Below are 16,302 nucleotides of genomic sequence, written 5' to 3'. Positions count from 1 at the left end.
GACATTTGACAAGTGGTTAGACATATGATTTAAACCAATAATAATAATAATTTTAGTTTTCGTGGTATATTAGTGTAAGCGATGTAGGATAACTACAAAAAAAGCCTTTCTTGACAACAATTTGACCTATTGTTTCTTTCTCAAGAAAGGTTTACAATAAGAAAGGTTTACTATAACTTGTTTTACTGTGTATATTTTGCTAAAAAGCCTCTAATAGGCTATTCAAAGACAGACTCCATTGTGACAACTTACCCCATATAGTGTGACAACATGCCCCGTTATTGGTTTAACGTGTTAAATCATCTCTGTTTTCCCTAGTAATAACAGTGGGAATGTGAATAGGCTAACTTTATTTTAGCCTAGACATTATCAGTACCTTTACAGAAATTAAGGCTCTATATACTGTAGTTAAAAAGTGTGACAACTAGCCCCAGTCTGCCATGCATTAAGTTAGTCCCTTCTAATATCAATTAAAATCATTTACTATTATTAATTATTTATTGTAATCTAATCCCACTAATTAAACAGAAAACAGAGGCATGCCCTCAACCAACCAATCACAACACAGCTGTGAGCAACATGCTTTGTTTTCAAATACGAAATTGAATATGATTCAGATAAAAAAATAACAATCCTAAGTAGCGCTACTAGACTGCAAAAACAAAAACATCCGATAGGTTCGTCTAATCTCTAATTATTACCTACCAGTACAGGCAGCCCGTGGGAAGTCCCGCCCACCGCATTACGCGATTGGCTGGCCGGCGCAAAGCGCATCATAGGCGGCATCTGATTGGTCACAAGCGCTTTCTGTTTTGGGCGCATGCCAGCGGTCCGGAGAGGGGAGGGGAACCGTCTAGTTTCCGGTTTTGGGCTGGAATTGACACACAATGAGGAGTCGGGAGCAGCCGCTCAAAAGCCTTCTGTAAATTAACAGGACCTTCATCAGGCCGGCGAACTATGGAGAATCAGGTAGAGTATGAAACGCTTTTGCTGTTGCATGGAGTGAAGTCAACTTTTTTAAGCGCGCGCTTAGAGAAATCCACCATTGCAACTGAATGTGGACACTTAGGGCTCGTGAAACCAGCGGATCGGACCCATATAAACCCCCTCCCTCCTCCCTCCTCTCAGCTATCTGACTCGAGCTGGCCACACATATTAAAGCTACATCGGTATTTGGCGACATCAGCTCAGCCTAAAGGGCTGGATGCGTGCGCCAGCTTTTGCTGTAGGCAAGTCGTGCGTGCACCAGCAGAAACACAAAGGAGAGTGTTTTTGTCCTGTGATTCTCTGGCCCGGGAGTCACTACAGTCTGCGGCTTTTATTAGAGGAAATGAGGAACATGCATTTTCATGCACTAGTGTTCCTGACAGAGCATGCAGACTGAAGGCTGAGGGCATTGCACAGGTCTGCTCTGAGGGTGGGGGGTTCCTGATGGGCTCCTGAAGCGGGAATCTGTCTTCTTCAAAGGCTAATTAATTGCCCTTTTATGCAATATGATTTATGAGCAGCAGTAGTGATCATATGCTGTAGACGAATAGCATTGCATTAACATGCTGGCTATTTTTACACATTCTGCCTTGTCTGTGGTCTGCAGTAGGATAATTGCATTTTCTGCTACTGAATAAAATGTTTCATTAGTAAACCTTTATTATTATAAAAAATATTATTTGTATTGTTATTATTACGGAATGTGTCCCATTGCAAAAATATCCCTAAATTAGGAATTTTTTTTGTCCACTACTGTTATTTGCAATACTGTGAAAATTATTAAACAATATTATGGGACCATTTCCAAATTTAATCTACATGGTATCCACAGTTACAAAGTTTAAAATATTCATAAAATATGGAGTCTTTCTTCATAAAATGTATTTGGTGTTTAGCAGTTTTAATGCAACAGCAATAAAATTGCAGTGGTATTTTGACATGAAATATGGCTGCCAATGTGGATGTATTTTATCACGTTTACTGTTTTGTTTGTCTTAACATTTATAAAACGAACTAGCCCAATGTTTAAAAAAAGTTTTTACTGCTTAATTTTAATGAGCTGTTTATCTAACTATTACTTCCTTTTACTGGTCCTTTTGTATTGTTTTGTCCTTTTAACTTGCTTGATCCGGCTTTAGACTAGTAATTTAGCAAGATAGTTATGCATGACAGCAAATCTAAAAATAAAATAATATATATTTTATTATAAACCTTTTTATTTAATGTGATTTTAGAAAGGGAAGTTGTAAAATTCTGTTTCATCCTTCCACTTCTCAAGTAATTACAGATTTTATAGCAATTTAGTTGATGTGTTTGTTTCATTCATCCATGTTTTCCAAGCTGGATCTTTGACAACAGCATTGCAGCAGCTCTTCAGAGACTTGTTGTTTTGTCGTTTCCCTGTTGGCTTCCACGTGACCTGCTTGTATTTTTACCATGCTTGACTGATAATCTGATTCATAGAAGTGACCTGAGAGAAATCCAGTCTGCCACTTTTGAGTTTTCTAACAAAACGTGATGTGACCCGAGTGTGTCTTGTGAGACCAGGAGCCAGTAGAGTTCGCCTGTCCTTCGGTTTAATCTACTCCTTTTCAAAAAGGCCTTTTGATCTTTTTACCCCCCTTCACCGGGATTAATGTGGTCATGTGTTGAACCTCTTATTGTGCACGTCTCCTGTCTGTCCCATGTCGTCTTCATATTCGGGTGGTCATGTTCCTCTCAGACGGAGTGGAACAGCTTTATGTCTGTAGCGCTTGTAATAGTTAGTTACCTCAAGGCAAGCTGCTGTTGCTGTGACAAATTACAAATGGCAAATTCTGGAAAAAGAGTGGATTAAAGCTGTGCTGTTCTCGCTGTTGAGGGTAGCCAGATTTGTCTCACTGTCTGTCTATATGTGACTCGGCTGGGGCTTGTGGGTGAGTGAATGAAAGATGGACTTGGGGGTTATTCTGATGCCTGGCAGCGTCGGGGTCTGGCTGGCAGGTTTGGCATTAGAGAAGTGGAAGTGTCGGCCAACGCAGCGAATTAAAGTGTATTATGGTGACTGGACGGCCAGCCAATAAGATTTTCCTTCCACTCGTTCTTCTGCTTACAGTCTTTCAGAAAAGTAAAAAAAAAAAAGCACATCTCAGTCTTGTTCTTTATTCTGCTTCTTCAGTGTCCACTAGTTCAAGGACTCGAGTCAACAGCAGCTGAGCATCTCTGGGCACCTGAACCCAGTCTGGCCCGTCTCCACCCTATGTGGGCACTGTTCAGTTTTCCTGGCTGCTTTTCAAGGAATTCCCTTGATGGCTTTTTCTGGCCATTTGGCAGAACCAGTCAATGATACAGATGATTAGCTTGAGCATGTGTATGAAAGGTATTCCTATTCAGATTTTGGTGACTAGAGGCCCTTTTTTTAGTAACTCTTCTCTTAGGGCTGCACGATTGTCATGCACATTTAGTCCGTAAAGCTGGTTCTGTGATTAGCAGTAAATCTTCCATCACTTGGTTTTATTTACTACACAGATCCGTAGTTCTCTGGACAAGCTATGCAAAATTGCATTCATAATCGCCGACGATATAATCGTAGGGTTATTTAATCGACTGTATCGTTTGCGGTAATGGCAGCTGTTTGCGTATCTTCTCAGTGAACCACGGCTCTGTGTAGTAAATGCTGCTCCATCTGAAAGCATGTTAAAATACCACATTTAATGAGATGTTTTTTCATAATGTCAGTCGAGTGTTTGAAATAAATCCTTCTGTGAGATGATGTGGCTTCTTAAACAGAATAATTAGGGCACACAATATTTCATTGTATTCTAAGCAGTGATAAAGGCTATGTCGATTAACATTTCATTATAGATATTAGGGTGTGGCACCTTTTCTTAAAAAGTATTGTTTTTCCATAAACATAGCACATACCGAACTGTACTGAAACCGTGACTCTAAAACCGTGAAACAAACCGAACCGTGAAAAAGTTGAACCGTGCCATCCCTAATAGATATACTTATTATGATCAAAATTATAATAAGAAGAACATATATTGCCTTAGGTGTGTGTGTATTAGTCACTTTGAATTAATGAAAGCAGTTAAATCTTCTGTTTATTCAGCTGCAACAATAGGGATTTCCTGGATTTCATCTTCGGGGCATATTTGGATTTTCAGCGCGAGAGCGCCCTCTGGCTTTTGAATGGAGATTTACTGCTGATCACAGAATCGTGCTTCACTGAAAGATACACACTGACAATCATTGCTTCTGCTTAATCGTGATTTGATTTTGAATAATTGTGCAGCTCTATCTTCCCTGCTACATCAATAACAGTTTTCAGCTATATGAATTCACTCAATTTTGATGATTGCTTGATGATTTACCAATGTGATCTAATCCTCAAGGTCATTTTATTTGTCTTTTGTTTTAGGAGTGCACAAAAAATCTAATTCCTAAAAAGCTACGTTACATATAAATAGTTAGCAATACATATTTTAAAGTAAAAACATATGGTATATAAAATGATTACAAATATTAATATAATTTTTTTTTTCTTTCGTTTTTCTTTTTTTAACCGTTACCATAGTGTAATAAATAAATTTGGGGTCAGGTAGACAAAAAAAAAAAAAAAAAAAAATCTAATTATATTCTTATATTCACAAAGGCAGTTTTTTTTCATGAAAATACAGTAATAACATTGACATAATATTAAAGAATAAAATATTATTAAAATTTAAAACTGGTTTCTATTTTATCATATGCATTTTGTTGTAATTTAATGTAGTTTGTTCCTGTGATGGTAAAGCTGAATTTTCAGCAGACATTACTCTAGTCTTCAATGTCACGTTTATTCAGCGATCTTTCAAATATAAAAATACCTCATGCTCAAAACACATTTTTATCACTTACTGCGATTAATAACTGTGACAGCTGCTTAATATTTTTAGGATTTCAGGATTCTTTGAGTAAAAAGTTCAAAGCATTTTTAAACAGAAATCTTTTGTAAAATTTTATAACAAAACCATAATTTTTCTGAAAATCTTTTATTATATATGTAATTTTAATTTTTTTAAATCCTACTTTACACTGAATGATTGTAGTAGTCTCTGATCATGAATTACATGTGATGGAAAGTGTCCACTGGTCTCCTCTCCTGAACTTCAGCTCCGCGTTTGATTAAGATGTGTTTCTCTGTTTGCAGTGCACGGTTCAGGTAAAGCTTGAGCTGGGTCACAGGGCCCAGCTGAGGAAGAAGGTGACGTCAGAGGGCTTCACCCATGACTGGATGGTGTTTGTGCGAGGCCCTGAGAACAGCGACATTCAGCACTTTGTAGATAAAGTCGTCTTCCGGCTGCACGAGAGCTTTCCTAAACCCAAGAGGGGTAAATTTCACACCTTCACAATTGAGAAATTGCACCACTGACAGTTCAGTCTTCAAAAAGCAACATGTGTGAGATCCACACGGCATGTTGCATATCATAAAGAGCAGCTTGCTGCTTTCTTTTAATATTTATAGTTAGGGTTGGCTTACTATCAAAGTTTTTGGCTTTGGTAGCACACTAGCTTCTAGTACTTTGGCATCGATACCCAATCAATACTTTAGGCTACAGATAAAGAGCCTCAAATGACTGGTGAAATGAAACTACTGTCAGCAGATTAAACATCAACCCATTTCACTTGTCTTGAATTAACAGTGCTAGTCTTAGAACGAAGTTCGCGTTTTTTATTCACATTCCTTTATGATGACATGGATGGAGGGATATTTTGAATACGTGCAATATATTTTATATTATTTTGTTGGCAATATACAATCCGTTCTTTCACACTGTGTTTCAGTGAATCAGTTCAAAACGCTGATTCCAAGATTTGTTTGCAAAATCAATTTATAGTTTGTGAATATCAATTGGGTCATGCAGAAATGTCCAGTCAAGTAATTTTAATAAAAATTCATGAACCGTGTCTTCACCATAGTCATATTCTCGAATTGGCAGCTGATCAGTGCAAACCTAACCGCATGTGCCTTTCAACCAATCAGTTAAGCCTACTGAGTAAACATAATTAATATTCATGAGCAAAGCCTTCATTTTCTTGTTTGTAAATGAAAGCTCTAATGAAAATGTGAAATCACTCTTATTAATAACATTATGAAACATGAAATAATACTTAATGATCTATATATGAAAACATACTGTTCAAAAGTTCAGGGGTGAGTAATATTCTGTTGGAAAGAAAAGATTGCTTTTATTCAACATCGAATTGATCAAAAGTGATGTTAAATACATTTGTTAATGTTACAAAAAAGTTCTATTTTAAATAAACACTCTTCTTTTTGAACTTTCTATTTATCAAAGAATCTTTTGTTTCACAAAAATGTTAAGCAGCAACTTTTTGTTCAACACTGATAGTAATAAGAAATGTTATATGAATACCAAATCAGCATATTAAGATGATTTCTGAAGGATCACGGTCCGCTGAAAACTGACCATCGCAGAAATAAATTGCATTTTTAAATATATTAAAAAAACATTCATCTAAAATATTTCACATATTGCTGTTTACAGTTTTTTTTTCTTATCAAATGAATGCATCTTGGGTGAGAATAAGAGCCTTCTTTCAAAAACATGAAACATCTTACCAATCCCAAACTTTTGGATTAGTGTAAACAAGTATAAATGATTACATTCAAATATTTTTGCATTTTATTGTTGCATGCCAACATTTTTAGTGAAATAATTAATCTTTTATTTTATTTGCAGTGTGTAAGGAGCCACCATACAAGGTTGAGGAGTCGGGATACGCTGGTTTTCTGATGCCCATAGAGGTCTACTTCAAAAACAAGGTGAAGTCTCCAAGCCTGTTCCTGCAGCTCTTCTGTCTTCTGTTACTGTTCTCTCTTGTTCTGTAATAGTTTCAATTTTTCACATTTTCATTCTCCTCCACCCCCCCCCCCTTTTTTTTTTCCTCTGTGACTCATCTGAGTATCGGCTTCTCTTCCTCTGTCTTGTCATCCGTGAACCTCCCCCCATTGACATTAAACAGGCAATGAGAGTACAGTATGCAGAGGAGAATGATTTGCATTGTGATCAGATTAGTATAATGCGAAACCATTACGTTCTCTTCTTCAAACTCACCCACTGACTCACAGGCTTGTGATATGTATCTGTATCTGTCATTTCTGGTCTGAAAAACATCTCCAGCCTTCAGTGAGTCTCGTTTTCCCGAGTTGTTTTCAGTATATCACAGATTTCAGCATGCTGAGAGACAGAGATAAAAAGATATAGAGGTGGAGAATGTGCATCTGGGGGTTTGATTTGGAAGTCTGATCTTTGGGGGTGTTTTGCCCTTAAATCTTGAATGATCCTCTGGCTGTGCCGCCCATGAAAGTAGTCCTAGAATCACTGCAGATGCTGCTCTGTAATATGAGATGATTTAATGGAATCACTTAATAATGTTATTTTAATACAGGAGGAGCCAAAGAAGGTGTGCTTCAATTATGACCTCTTTCTTAACCTGGAGGGAAACCCACCTGTCAATCACCTGCGCTGTGAGAAACTAACCTTTAATAACCCCACTCGAGACTTCCGCCGCAAGCTGGTCAAGGCTGGAGGGGTGAGTGCTGCATTATGGGAAATTGAATTGTTTGTTGCTTAGTTAATTCAGGAATATTGTACAATTTTGGTGAATGTGCTCTTGTCTTTCATTAATTCTGTACATATCAGATCATGGTGGTCCCAGAGGGGGCAGAGGTGGTCCCGAAACCCAGCCCAGATTACCCCATGCTTCCAACCATCCCTCTCTCTGCTTTTTCTGACCCTAAGAAGAGCAAGACCTCACAAGGATCAAAGGTCTGAAAAATCATTTTAAAATTTGCCATATGACATGCTGAATGACTGTGCTGTTTCCTTTCCTTTTTATACATTGGGGCCCAAAATTCAGAGATCACATAGAAAATCTGTATTTTTTTCATTTAAACCTGTGGGGTGGGGGGGGGGGGGGCTGTTTTAGGATTTAATTTTTTTATTTTTCTCTGAGAAAACAGACAAAGTTATGATTTAAAATGAAGAAGATATAATTCAGGGTCAGTATTTTTTGTTCTTTTTTGGAAATAAATGAATACTTCTGTTTAGCAAGGAAGAATTAATTTGATCAAAAGTGAGAGCAAAGACATTTATAATGTTTAAAAAAAATTAAAATATTGTTCCTTTGAACTTTCTATTCATCAATAAATCCTAAAAAATTTTGCATTTTGCAAAATATTAAGCTAATTGTTTTTAACATTAATAATATGAAATTTTGATTATGTGAAATTGAAGGCTATAGTAATGGCTGCTGAAAATTCAGCTTTGGCATCACAGGAATACATTTTAAAATCTTTTTTTTTTTTTGTTACAATATTTCAGATTATTATTATTTATTTATTTTATTTCTCAAACAAATGAATGGAGCCTTGGTGAGCATAAAGGACTTCTTCAATAACATGAAAAGATCCTACAACAGGGTTATTCAAATCTTGCCCTGGAGGGCCAGTGCACTGCAGAGTTTAGCTCCAACCCTGATCAAACACACACTGAGTCTGTTAATCAATGTCTTTGTGATCATTAGAAAATCACAGGTAGGTGGGTTTAATCAGGGTTGGAGTTAAACTCTGCAGTGCACTGGCCCTCCAGGGCAAGATTTGAATAGCTCTGTCCTACTAACCCCAAACTTCTTTCACTCAAATCATGTTATTCTGAAAAATCATTTGTAATAAAAAATTAATATCTGATAACAGATTAGATAAAAGAGAGATATTAAGGGATCACAGCTTCCTCGATTCTTCCTTTTGTTGCCTTCTAAGCAGCAGATTAGATCGTTTCAGTAAGAATTAAGAGTCCATTATATAGGACATGTGTCATCTCTCTATTAAATGACCTTTGCTTTATCGTATGTGAGCGCTGGTGCTTTGTCTGGGTCACTCTGCGGCATCTTTCATTAGTGCAGTAAAGAGGGTCAGTCGCTCGCTGCTGATTTACTGTGATCATCCACAGCTGGACATCTTCCAGCATCCCCATTATCCTTAACAGTCCTAATCTCAGCGCAGCCTCATTAATACAGCACATGACCTTTGTGTCAAGGTCACAGGCGAGTTATATGATCACAGTTAAGACATGCTTTAATGGTCTTTTGTGATTCTTTTATTATTAGAAGTGTCAAACTCTATGCTTAATCCTAATAGGGGTTCTGTCGTGTGGTTGTATTTGACAATGTGAACCATTGTAAATGGTGACAGACGATAGCAATATGGTACTGAATGTTTCTTATTTTAATATTGGGGTTATTTAAAATGACTATTTGGATAATTATTATTATGCATTTCCATACTTCCATGAATGAAATAAATACAACAGTGTGTATCATGAACTAAAATATAGTTCTTTTGTATTATAATTTTTTTGTAAGTGTGCACTACCTTTGAAAAGTTTGAAATTGGTCAGATTTTTGTAAATATTTTTGAAAGAAATTTCTGAAGCTTACCAAGGCTGTGGTAAGCTTTATTTATTTACTCAACACTACAGTAAAACAGTAATACTGTCATATTACAATTTAAAATAACTTTACAACTTTACAAATTTTATAAAATTACAATTTATTATATGATTATTTTAAAATAGAAATTTATTTTTTAGTGTCACATGATCGTTCAAAAATCATTCTAATATGCTGATTTGGTGCTCAAAAACATTTCTTCTTATCAATGTAAAAAAAAAACTGCCTAATATTGTTCTGCTTGATACGTTTCAGGATTTGAATAGAAAGTTCAAAAGAGCAGAACTTTTTTTAAATTAATATATATATTTTAAATAAACAATTGTAAATATATTTTCTGTCACATTTGATCACTTTGATGCATCCTTGGTAAATAAAACCACATTTTTTTTAACTGAATTGTATATATTTTTTTTCTTTTTTGAAATTATGATGCAGCTGAGTGATTAGGAATGCAGTACTTTATATGTAGTTTTGCAGCAGTTTTTTTTTTTTTTTGGATAACTGACAAATTTAACTTGGTGGATAGAGATTATATTTTTAATTGTTAACACTGTGTCTTTTCTGTAGGAACCTAGTAAAGAAGGAAGCAAAGTGTCCAAATCCCATAAAATGGCCAAGGAGCATCGAGAGCGGCCACGAAAAGACTCTGAGAGCAAGGCCACATCCAAAGGAGAAGTTGAAAGGGACGGCAGCAGCAAAAGTAACCGCGACCCTTCCTCATCTTCATCGTCATCAACCAAGAAAACCGAGATCAAAGCAAAAGACGAGAATAAAGTCCTGCCCAAAGCTGCTTTCAAGGAGCCAAAACTCATGTCGAAGGAGTCCAAAATGGAAGGCATGTCTCCTAAAGGAGGGGGAGTGGGGTCAGCAGGCGGTGGTGGGGGAGGGGGAGCGGCCGATGGAAAAGCACCCAGCAAACGACCTTCCAATGCGGAGTCACCCAAACCTAGTGTCAAGAAGCCAAAGAAGGGCGGTTCAGAGGGGTCAAAAGTCTCCAGCAGTGGGGGGTTCACCGGCACCTCCCCCCGAACAGCGTCTTCCTCCACGGCCTCCTCGGGATATGTGGATAAGAAGGCCTCTAAAGAGAAGGGCCGCTGGGCCAAGGGCAAGTCAGAGGGCCAAGAGGTCAAGGAGTCCAAGAAACCTCCGGAATCCGATGACTCCAATTCAGATGATGAGGCCTCGTCTAAGTCTGAGGTTAGAATCAAGAGATAAAAGATTTGTTTACAAGGATTTTAAACCACTTTTTCTTTCTTTCTTTTTCTTTCTTTTTTTTTTTTACAAGTTAGAGGTTGGAAAAAAAAATGTAAACTTTTTTTTTTTTAATCACAGTGTGTATGGGTTGGTAAATATTTTAAAAGTGTTTGATATATTTATATTTATTTATTTTTTTCTCTTTTTTTATTTTTTATATAAAATTAGTTTATTAATTTTATTTTAAATAAGTTAGGGTTTTCAGCCTTTTTATAAAAGTGTTAAATTTAATTATTGATTTCTTTCACAGTATTTATTTATTTAAATTGATGTCAGGGCATGACAGTTACTTTTATTTTATTTTATTTTAAATATATTAATTAATAAATACATCTGCAAATTAAGACAAACTAATTCGTAGAAAAATCTATGAATCAACTTGAACAATATTTTAAAAAAGGTTAACACCTCCAGACCTAAAGGTGACGTCTGTGTTAAACAAAATCTTTATTTTGTGTCCTATCTACTCCATCCCACAGCAGTCAGCACCTTCCAGCCCGTCTAATTCCAGCTCCAGCTCCGAGTCCAGCTCCGACTCAGACTTTGAGCCACAGCAGAAACAAGGCCAAGGTAGGACCTGCTCTTTTACTGCAGGGAGTGTCTGATAAGAAGCAGTCAGATCCATAAATAGATTTCCCTACTACACTTTAACTCAAGGTTAACAGTCTGCAGCTTTGATCGATTACCGTGGAGAGGGTTAAGGACGTGTCAGATCTAGGCACTTCCTTATAATGAGAATTTTTTTTAAAAAGGTGATTTGTGTAATTTGTCATTGTCGATGTTACAAATCCTTGTTCCTTTCTCATTTATTTTGTAACATCCAGTACAACACAAAACATAGGCTTAACTAATAAAATGACTTTTGTTTGTCTAACCAATGGCGGGTGGGAGGAGTTGTAAGGAAATCCGTTTGAAAACCATCATTATTTTTCCAATTCAATGTGGTCGAGCTAGTGGCACAGAAATGACATACTTCACCTTTTAAAGGGCAAGCTTGAAAATTCAATCAAACCAGCATAAATGTTGCAGAAGCTCATTGTGGATTTTGGTCCGTAGGCCCGCTGCGCTCTATGGTGGCGAACCTCCAGTCGGAGGAGTCCGATGATGACGATAGCAGCTCAGACGGAGAGACGCCAGTCAAGAACAACCTGCCCAGTCGAGACTCCAGGTCATTCTCCCTCTTTCCTGTCAATGTCTGTTTAAGCAGGTCTTTCAAATGCTTTAAGTCCCTGTAATCAATGTTAGCAGAGGCGGAGAACGGATTTGTTTGCTCAGAGTAAACACTCGACTTCATGCGCCTCTCTCTATTCTTCATCTCACTCAAGTGTTGCTGAGCTGCTTTGAAAGACTTATTTTCGTGAGGCTAGAAGTGTGAGATTAATGGTAGAATGGGATTTTCTTTCAGTGTTTATTGTTTATTTGAACTATTCTTTAAAACGAAATGTATTCATTCAGATTGAATGAAAAATAGGCTGCAAGTTTTATGGCGCTTATCCAAAAAAGAAAAGAAAAAATAGTTGTTGTTCTTCTTTTGACATGTGTGTGTGTGTGTGTGTGTATATGTATGTATATATATGTATGTGTGTTTTTAATATAATGAACGATCTGGTGTAAAAACACTGTAAAAGTGGTCCATGTGACTCATGCATTATATTCCATGTCTTCTGAAACCGTTAAAGATTTGTTTAAAATGAAAATCTTTCATTGAAAATCACATAATTCGTCTAGCTTTAGATCAAAAAATTTGTCAAATCTGATTAGTGAATTAATCAATAATCATTATTTTGCGTCTGATCTTTTCAATGAATCTGTTGATCCAGTTCGCAAAACTGGTCTAGATGATTCGTTTAGAAATCTGACAGATGCAGTTCTCGAGTTCAAGCTGAGCAATTCACAGGTCCATTTGTAGCTGTTAACAGCTCACTGGAGGATCCCCAGTAAATAACAACTGGAATTTAAGTCTGTTCCTCACACAAGTCTCTTGTATGCCTTCAGAACAAGCTTTTTGTGTTTCTCAAAGCTTGAAAGCTCCACTCGCCCTTCATTGCATTGAAAACAGTGACTGGAACACAATTAAAAACTATTATTTCAGGAAAAGTCAATCATTTTCACAGAGTTGAACTGTTTGCTTTTCTCCCTTCACAGACTGAGCTTAGACAGCGAGAGTGACTGCAGTGACGGCCTGCAGCGTCCCAGTCGAGACCCACCACCTCAGCCACAGAAACACAGCACCACCAACAACAAGGTGAAGTGATACTCAGGACTGTGGCGGCCTCTTGTTAATCCCTGACAGTCATCCAGTTGGTGTGTTTAATCATTCAGTCATGCCGATCGCTCAGTTTGGAGCACACACTGTTTCGTTGACTGTCGGATGATGGACGATTCGCATTAGTTCTTGGATTATGCTGCGCCCAGTGTTGAAATGAGGTGTGCCGACACACAGCTTTTGATCCAATGACTGTGGAATGCTGCTTAACTGGGTGCTGCCAGTCAGGTCACTGGGATTCAGAGCAGCGCTCCAGGCACTGGTGCACTCTTACTGGAAAATAGATCAATGTCTTGATTACTCAATCTCTGTTTCAGTCCATCCATATGATTCTTTCTTGTTCCTTTCCTCTCTGTTTCCTTTTGTCTTTCTGTCATAAAGGTGTCAGGCAGAAAGAGTCCAGACCCTTGTTTACGACAAGAAAAGGTCCTGAAGAAGGGATACGACAAGGTAGGAAGGGTAAATCAATTTTTTTTTCTCATTCCCATAAGTTACTTCTATTTGATCAAGTCGACCCAGCTTCTAAAAGATTCTAAAAGTAGTTTGTAAAACTGCTCTTTCCAACTAACTTAAGTAAATATGGGTGCCTTTTTAAAAACTGTTAGTGCTAATACAAGCTTGTATGTGTTTATATGGCTTTTCAGAGTTAAAACTGACCTTCTGATCATCTTTTCCTATTTTCAGGCGTACACTGAAGAGCTGGTAGACCTTCATCGCAGGCTGATGGCGTTAAGAGAGCGTAACGTTCTGCAGCAGGTGGGTGTTTGCGTGTGAATTAAAATAGCTTGCGTTTGTGTATAAGCTTTGAACCGATACCACTGAGCCGTATCCTGTCTCCAGATCGTGAACCTCATCGAGGAGACCGGCCACTTTAATGTCACCAACACAACTTTTGACTTTGACCTTTTCTCATTGGATGAGTCAACTGTCCGTAAACTACAGAGCTACCTGGAAGCCACCGCCACATGACAGGAAGTCCATCGAGACTGGGGGAGGGGAGGAGGGCTGCCCTTTGTCACTTCTTTTGTCCTGAGAGAGGGCTGCAAAAGGTGAAAATGTGTTCACAGGAAATGAAGACCGTGGGGAAATCTTGAAAAGGAGTGAAACATACAGTATTTTGAGGAGGAAGTGCAGCTATGTTCCAACACTACAACACTTCTTCTCTCCTCCTCAGTATCCTGTTGGACAGAAACTTCTCTTCTTAATGGGGCCAGAATTGCTTGAAGCTCATATTCAAAATAACCGGAAAGAAAACAAAAATGTCTCCCTGTAGCCATACGCACTGATGCATCAAGGGTTGCAACCTTTTATATTTTATTTTTGTACCGATGTTTTTTCAAGGTATTTTTGATTGTGGTCGGAAAAGGAAGCCCCGCACGCCGTGAATGTATCGCCTTTCTATCCTCTAGGGCTAGTCTTAGTGCCTTTTTTCACACCATCTCATTTGTGCTCTTAGGAATTACAGCAGTGTTATCTTTCACTCCGACTTTAGTCAATCCTTCTCTATATGTGGGATCCCTGGATATCGTCCCAGGGAGATTCCAAATTTGTATGCCAATATGCATCAATCCTCATTTATGTGTTCGCCAAACGGGCCTTAGAACTTAAATGTCGTGCATTGCTAGTGCAGCTTGTGAAAAGTATTTGAAACTCTGTGTTGATCTGTGTTTTTTGTCATCACTTATGGTTTATTCATGAGACTAAGCGGGAGAGACAAAAGGAAAGGACGAGACGAGCTGTTTTCCTCTCATGTGACCCCTGAAACAGCAGTCTGTAGATTCACTGTGCTTCTGACTCTGACTCTCTCAGAGCGACTATATCTCGACTTCACTGACTTCACCCCTGTGCTCATTGTTATGCTAATAGCTTTAAGAGGCTCCGTGGCCTGAGTTGCAGACCACATGCCCTTAACTTCACCCTGCGAGAGTCTGGGAGTGTTGTTTGCACGGGTTTTGAAATCTCCAACTGATTCGTCTGGATCTTAGAGAACAAAAAAACGTTTATATCGTCATTCTGATTTAGCATATTTGTGTGTGTTTTCAGCAAGAGAATGATTTAGTTTTATGTGTGTGAACTTTAAACTCCCAGTACTTGGTGTGTGAACTTTAACCTTTGACCGGATACTAGTTCAGGTCACACTGTCATAAAGGGGTGGGGCAAGAGGCAAAAGGAGGTGGAGTTTCAGTGAACTTGAGTGGCAGCTCTGAAAAAATAAACACCCTGTTATTGTTTTTTTTTTTTTTTTTTTTACTTTATTTGAGGGAGTTATTTTTTATTTATGTACCTCTGCACTTTTGGCTTTGTTGACTCAAGTACTTAATTGTCTAAATTGTATTTTTAATAGTTTTATACAATATTTACATGCAATATGATATTAATTTGTCGATTTCTGTGTCAAGAAATGCCAGTTTTTAAAGAATTTTAGTTATTTTCTTCTTTTGTTTTTCTCGCTCTCTCTGTATCAGTACATTATTTCTTCATAGACTGTAAACATGACCATCAGAACTTGAAAATGTTACTTCAGGCCAATTTATGAGTTCATGGCAGGGTGTGTTTGTATAGCAGAGCTGAATTTCTACAACTTGGCGTCTAGCATCTTTTTTGTTGTAGCCTCATTATTATCCACTACAAGGGGAGGACTGCAGATTTGAGAAACGAACAAGTATTTGTTAATGTATTTGATTTAAACCATGCCGAAAAGCTTGTTTGCTTGTAATAGAGTGGTTTTGGCCACTTGTCACTCGGTTAAACCAGCTTGAAGTTTTTTTTTTTTTTTTCAGCAAGAAAGTGGAGAACCTGTTTTGTACATGGGATGCAGCAAAATAACACTAATGGAGGGGCAAATATTTCAATCATATTACATAGAGACACATGTATAGTAGACAGCGGGAGCATTTTCTACAGGAGTCTGAGGAAACATTAATCAACGGTTAATACTGCATCATTTTCACATACTTCGCTTGCAGGTTCAGAGAGCTGTCTTTTGTCAGTCAGTGGTGTTTTTATTTGTGTTTGTGAGCGCGGAAGAACTTGCTGTATTTATCCGTGGGGTTTGGGGAGGTCTGGGTTTATTACATATGTTCTGATAACGTGGTAGAAAACCTTCCGAGATCTGAACAGAAGAGTAAACTTTGGTATGACGTGTTAAACTTGGGACACAATGCCACCATGTGGTCATTTGATGCAAGTTGTAATAAGGGCAAAAGATGTTACTTTTTATGTTTTTATTGCAAAATCATATTATGAATAAAGTCATTTGAGTACTGTTCACAGCGGCTTTTATTACTAATTTC

The 16,302-nt window shown here is 37.6% G+C and overlaps 1 protein-coding gene across 2 annotated transcripts; it reads left to right on the top strand.

Moving 5' to 3' along the window:
* The first annotated feature begins 842 nt into the window (after positions 1-842).
* LOC113069914 (protein ENL-like) lies at positions 843-16,277 on the top strand. Of its 2 annotated transcripts, none has more exons than XM_026243034.1 (12): positions 843-969; positions 5,162-5,342; positions 6,717-6,799; positions 7,426-7,569; positions 7,680-7,805; positions 10,057-10,686; positions 11,223-11,313; positions 11,800-11,911; positions 12,889-12,988; positions 13,391-13,459; positions 13,694-13,765; positions 13,850-16,277. In XM_026243034.1, exons 1-12 carry the CDS (start codon positions 958-960, stop codon positions 13,976-13,978), a joined length of 1,749 nt encoding a protein of 582 aa, XP_026098819.1. In that variant the 5' UTR covers positions 843-957; the 3' UTR covers positions 13,979-16,277. The 2 variants fall into 2 exon arrangements, with proteins under 2 accessions (XP_026098819.1, XP_026098818.1); XM_026243033.1 differs by having other exon boundaries at positions 13,391-13,468.
* The last annotated feature ends 25 nt before the right edge of the window (positions 16,278-16,302 follow it).

The sequence above is a fragment of the Carassius auratus genome, unplaced genomic scaffold, assembly GCF_003368295.1.
Source record: "Carassius auratus strain Wakin unplaced genomic scaffold, ASM336829v1 scaf_tig00002576, whole genome shotgun sequence".
Lineage (NCBI taxonomy): Eukaryota > Metazoa > Chordata > Actinopteri > Cypriniformes > Cyprinidae > Carassius > Carassius auratus.
Note: the sequence above shows the minus strand (reverse complement) of the source record. Positions and strands in the feature narration are given on the sequence as shown.

Coding starts and splice junctions, on each gene's coding strand:
- LOC113069914 (XM_026243033.1), top strand. Junction 11,912..12,888: donor CTGCCCAGTCGAGACTCCAG/GTCATTCTCCCT, acceptor CTCCCTTCACAG/ACTGAGCTTAGACAGCGAGA. Junction 13,469..13,693: donor GATACGACAAGGTAGGAAGG/GTAAATCAATTT, acceptor TCCTATTTTCAG/GCGTACACTGAAGAGCTGGT.